Here is a 6,187-nt window from a genome sequence, read left to right on the forward strand (position 1 = left end):
CTTCCACACTTTGCACATCGACCATCTTGGGCCCTTTGTGAAGTCGAAACGGGGTTACACCCACTTATTAGTCATTGTAGATTCATTTACAAAATTTGCTTTTATAAAGCCCGTTAGGAATACTAACACCCAAAATGTCCTTAGAGTTTTAGAGGATATTTTTGATACCTTTCGAACACCAGAACGCCTAGTGAGTGATCGGGGTAGTAGTTTCACATCTCATGCATTTAAGAAATTTTGTCTCGATAGAGGGGTTAAGCATGTTTTAAATGCGGTAGCGTCCCCCCGATCCAATGGACAGGTAGAACGCTACAATCGGACAATTTTAGACTCATTGACTGCACAGAATTTAAAATCTGACGAAAAAGATTGGGATAACAAGTTAGGTCGGATACAGTGGGGACTAAACAACACAATACAAAAAACCACTGGTAGAGCTCCAGCTGAGGTGTTGTTTGGAATGTCAATGTCTAGTGAATTGAATCCCATTCTTAATGAGATATCCGATGAAACTCGCGAGGCAGTGGATTTAGGCGTATTGCGTAGTGAGGTTAAAGAAAAGATTGATAAGGCACAGGCGAATCAAAAAAAGTATTATGATAAGGACAGACGGCCAGCGCGTTTATATAAAAAAGGGGACTTAGTTAAAATAACCAAAACCGCTTTTAACAACCACGGAAAAAGTTCAAAGCTCATGCCTGTTTATGAAGGGCCGTATCGTGTAGCAAAAGTTTTGGGCAATGACCGGTATAAGCTAGCGCCAATACCGGGATTTGAAGGTATGCGGAACAAACGCAAAACAACTGTTGCCTCTGATAGGATGAAGCCGTGGATACATATATCTGCGTTAGAAGTAGAAGAAAATAGTGATGATGAAAATGAGGTAGGTAACGTTAATGAAAATGAGATAGGTAGCGTTAATGGAAATGAAATGAACACCAGTTTTAATGATAATGAATTACCCGATTAATTTAACAACTTACTTATACATTTTTACGAAAATTATTAATATTATAATCATCTTGAAATTTGAGTGATCAATTGGTTTACTAAATTTATGAATTGCTTTACTTATTTTATTTTAGTTTATGATGATGTTTTTTATTACTTATTTTTAGTCTTATATAATTATAAGAGTAAGCCTTTGAAGTGAATTTTTCAAAGCATATTGTAAATTAAGTCCTTGGAGTGAATTTTTCAAGGCATTTGTATAGCTAAGTAAGTCCTTGGAGTGAATTTTTCAAGGCATTAGTGAAACTAAGTCCTTGGAGTGAATTTTTCAAGGCATTAATTTAACTAAGTCCTTGGAGTGAATTTTTCAAGGCATTAGTGTAACCAAGTCCTTGGAGTGAATTTTTCAAGGCATTAATGTAACTAAGTCCTTGGAGTGAATTTTTCAAGGCATTAATGTAACTAAGTCCTTGGAGTGAATTTTTCAAGGCATTCATATTAATTGAGTAACCCCTTGGAGTGAATTTTCCAAGCTATGATTTGAATTAGCTTCAGAAAGTATTTTGGAGGTATTGATTTGAGCCCGGAGTGAACTTTTCGAGGCAAATTAATATGTATCATTTGTTTTGTATTCTTTCGTAAATTAAGGTCGTATATACAATTAACCTTATCACATTATTATTATGCTAATAATATGTTCCATGATTTTGCATTTAATATTTATTATACCATACGAACATAATAATTGAGTGATACGTTAATTGTATTTAGACCCTATTATTGTAGATAAGTAAACAATAATAAATCAGTGTAATGTTTAATGTTTTTTTAATGTATAATACTTAGTAAAGCCATGTTGTTAATTATACAGAAGTTCCAATCAGCCAAGTGTAAGGTTTCACCAGATGCGTGTATGGGGACCACACACGATATCAGGATGGTCGAGTGTAAGGTTTATTTGAATATTATAATAATATTTAGAATATTTTAAAATATAATAAGAGTTTTTCTTGACTAGTTTTAAAATTAGTAAGTTTAAAATATAATATCATTCTTTTAAATTCAAAATTAACACTTGTAAATTATATACAAATCCTTATTTAAATTATACAATAACTATAAAGCAATAAATACATTAAAGTAAAATAAATCGCCAAACGGAAATCAAATTAGTTGTGCGACACTAGCGCCGCCATCTTGACAAAACTGAGAGACTTGGCTGTTTGGCTCATTCTGTATCGAGCTCTTGAACTGTGCAGTAGTGCCTAGTAAAAGTGTAAAGTATTGTGTGAATACTGGAAATAAAAAGTGTTACAACAAGTTGGTGTAAATTATTCTCCTGAAGCAGCATCTTCTTACAATCCCATCGTGGCTTATGTCAATGCCCCAGATTTTGTATGGAAATAGTCACAACTCACACCAGCATCAACGAAATACAGTGCAACGTGCGCAAGAAAACGGTTATACCAAGGGTTAAAATATTAAACGGGTAAGTTTGTCCAATGTAACAAAAGAACAAGCATCAAAGTTCATTTGTATTAAAAATCATCTTAAACACATCTAAAAATACATTGAAAGAAACTTGGAAGTGTTACTTTCGCCTATTGTTTCAGTCGGCAAGGCTCGATTTAGTCACCGCTTTTGCAACTTTTCTAACTTTGACGGCTAAGAATAAATTGGATTCGTAAAATTTTAAATTTAACCGAAGTTATTTTAAGAACAGAAACTTTTGTTCCATTTTTAGACCTACTTTTCTTTTTTACCTTAATTTTTGCGTGTTTGTTTTTTTATTCAAGCTTTTTTTGTTCTTTGTTTGTAGTCGTTATAATTTGCTTTAAGCTGAATTAAGCGTGAAAAAAGAAAAGTATGAAAGGTTTGATACACAGCTTTATAACTACAGAGGTCTTAGTGTGAGTTTCATCAAACGTCGTCGCTAGCGAGTGCATTAAAAAAATCTATAAACATTTTAGTTCTTGAAAGTAGTAGTATCCGTTAGGGACGCTGTATAATCCATGTCATACATTTAGGCTGAGTTGCACCACCTAACTTTAACGGTAACTATAACGATAACCGATGCTTTTTATATGGAGTTTGACATATTTTTGACGTTTATTAAAGTTAAAGTAAGATGGTGCAACCCAGCCTTATGTCATTTTTGTACGCGCAGTCGCTAGCGAAGACGTTTGATGTAAACTCACATTAAGCTCCCAGCTGGTTAAAACAAATCAAATGATATCCACGGTTAAATGCTATCATGCCTATATACAGCGTGATCGTGTCTTATAGGTACACAACTATTAATTTTCGAATTCGGTCATAGCGATGCAGCTGTGAATCTGAAATGCTACAGAACCATTAAGAGAACGTGCCAGAACAGAGGTGGAATTGTGTAAAGCAATCGTAATCATTTGACAGTTCATAACGTACGATAAAGTTAGTTATACAAAGCGTTTGACAGAACAATCGTACGTTATGAACTGTCAAATGATTACGATTGCTTTACACAATTCCACCTCAGATCAAAAGATCCCGGACTAAACTTAATAGTAAGTGTTAAATTTTTCACTAGCGTACGGAACATCCGTGGTTATTTAAAGTTACTTCTTTGCATGCCAGAATATCATCCAAGCAATCTGGAAATCATTGAGAGAGTGGGAGGCCAATGTTTAGCAGTGGACGTCCTAAAGTTGAAATGTTGATGATGCTAGAATACTAAATCTCCTAACAATGATGAATCTCACTTAACCTTGAGATTAATGAGACAGCCCTATTCGTCAATTCTCTAGTACAAGTCGTCCAGTTTAAATAGGCGCATTGACCTCCAGGGCTGTCGCAACCGACTTGCCAACGCGAGCACGCGCGGACTGACCTCTGACGCAATGTTACCGGCGCATCCTGAATGTTTATTACTTGTATGGCACATGCAGGATGGAACCAAGCATACTTTTAACAACTATTTCATCCTATGATCGTGTGACAAAAAACTGTAGACAAATATACCTACCACTTTCAGTAAATTTTAGACAACTTGAAATAAGATGATATTTTAGCAATATTTTTAGGTAGGAAAAAAGTAATATTTTCAGCAATTGTTCCATTGCTTGAAATATATCACTATGTTCAGCCATGTAAGCAAATAGGTATATTAAAAATAGGTACATTATTGATAAACCTTCATAAATATAAACCTTTTTCCAAGCAGTTTTCCTTCATTTAATTATACAATGTGAGGACAGGTAAAGGCAGAATTACTTATTTTTCTTGTGTGAGTACTTTCAGAAAACAAAAAATAGCTTAAAATCTTTATTCTAATTCTCGGATACTTTTAAATTATTGTGGTCTAAGTGAGCACAGGGCTAAAATTCTTTTAAAACTATACATGTATTTTTTTTCAGATTGGTTCACTTTTGCATAAACACTAATTCGATGTTTATCTTGAATTCGGAGCAACTACCACGATGCAAGCCAACCCTCGTAATATCGCGAAATTGTCTCTAGCGACCAAGCTAGTATTTAAACTGGGTACGATCCTAATTTCGATATCAGTCTTGTAACCGCAAGAACAAACTACCAACATGTACAAACTGGTAATTGTTTTATTTGATGACACTCATTTATTAACTTTTTAGGAAAAATACAGTTTTTTAATATTATGATTACTTTTTAGTAATATACAGAACATAGGTTTTTTGATAACAAATATACGAGTATATGGATTAAATGACTGAATGACGTGATTAATCTCTTCCAATTAATTATTAATGCATTTCTAATAAATTAATTAATTATGCTAAATGATCTTGTTCGTAACAGGTTGTATTCGCCGCCCTCCTGGCTCTCGCCGCCGCCAAACCAGGCATCCACTCGGTTGCCTACCCCGCGGTTGCTGCGTATACCGCGCCAGTAGCTGCCGCGTATGCTGCACCAGTAGCCGCCGCGTACACCGCACCAGTTGCCGCCGCGTACACCGCGCCAGTTGCCGCCGCGTACACCGCACCAGTAGCTGCCGCGTACGCCGCCCCTGTTGCTGCTGCGTATACAGCGCCAGTAGTCGCTGCCGCATACAGAGCTCCCGTTTTACTTAAATGAAATCCACGAATTAAAGAACTGATGTAAATAAATACGCTTAACTAGTAAAATTGTTGTTTTATTTAGAAGGAGCTAGCACCTACCTAATTCATGACTACAGCTGGAAGCAAGTGGTGAAAGATTTTCTAAAATAGTTGCCTATATTATCACTCTCTCTTTATGACAGTTGTAATACTGAAGTAACGAAAAAAAAAACGATCTTGTCTCCATTTATGTAGCAAACTAGAATACCAATAATCACAACCATGACGAGCTCGAATATGCTCGATTGATATCTAAATGTACCTATTTATCTTTGATCAATTAATGTTAATTGAAACACCAAACACATTGAGTGCTCGAAATAGCTGTGATGTAACACAAAGGGCACCGTATGACATCATTCGACTCCTGTACTCGACGGGATGTCTCGAGGGTGTTGTGACGTCATTGCCCTGTAAGTGAGCACCCCATTGAGCATTTAGCGAGCACTAAAATACTCCTGAAACGGTAGAGGCATACTTAATTCAATGCTGTGACGCTCGTGCCGCATCCTGCCAACCTTTATACATAACCTTTCCACGAAACTAACTACACAGTTTGTGATTGCGAGTATGAAATCAAGTCTAAATACATAATTTGGTTACTTTGAGGCATCATAACGTATAGATGAACTAATTTGGCTTACATTGATCATTCATTACGATTCATTCAATGCATTAAAACAGTGTTTTTCAACCTGTGGGTCGCGACCCCCTGGGGGGTCTCGAAGCCTCTATAGGGGGGTCGCGAGAGGTCGTAAAAACTACCTCAGTAAAAAAAACAATAGTTATAACATGGACCTATAAAAAAAGGCGGACGGAACTCGCGCTACAACAAAACTGTGACGCAAAATTTTGGCGTTTGTCTATTGTGTGAGTGAATTTAGGGATGCCATGTTAGCCAAAACATTTTACCCATTTATTTTAAGAAAAACATAGATCGGCAGATGTTACTTGGAAATGTAGACAGAATTTGAAAAGGATGAAAGGTAAATGCGTTGAGGTAGGCGCGAAATTTTCAATGTTCAAATTTTCTTACATTGTTTGCAAGTCAGTGTCAGGGTATGTACATAATGTTGATCAAAAATGATTCACGCAGTTACAAATTACGAATCTTGTGTACATTA

General features: G+C 35.9%; 1 protein-coding gene across 1 annotated transcript; it reads left to right on the top strand.

Annotated features, from left to right (window-relative positions):
* Nucleotides 1-4,430: 4,430 nt before the first annotated feature.
* Nucleotides 4,431-5,090, top strand: LOC135077525 (larval cuticle protein F1-like). The gene is made up of 2 exons (XM_063972077.1): nucleotides 4,431-4,538; nucleotides 4,765-5,090. The coding sequence occupies exons 1-2, from the start codon at nucleotides 4,527-4,529 to the stop codon at nucleotides 5,038-5,040; spliced, it is 288 nt and encodes a 95-aa protein (XP_063828147.1). The 5' UTR covers nucleotides 4,431-4,526; the 3' UTR covers nucleotides 5,041-5,090.
* Nucleotides 5,091-6,187: the final 1,097 nt, after the last annotated feature.

Source organism: Ostrinia nubilalis, chromosome 13 (genome assembly GCF_963855985.1).
Source record: "Ostrinia nubilalis chromosome 13, ilOstNubi1.1, whole genome shotgun sequence".
Lineage (NCBI taxonomy): Eukaryota > Metazoa > Arthropoda > Insecta > Lepidoptera > Crambidae > Ostrinia > Ostrinia nubilalis.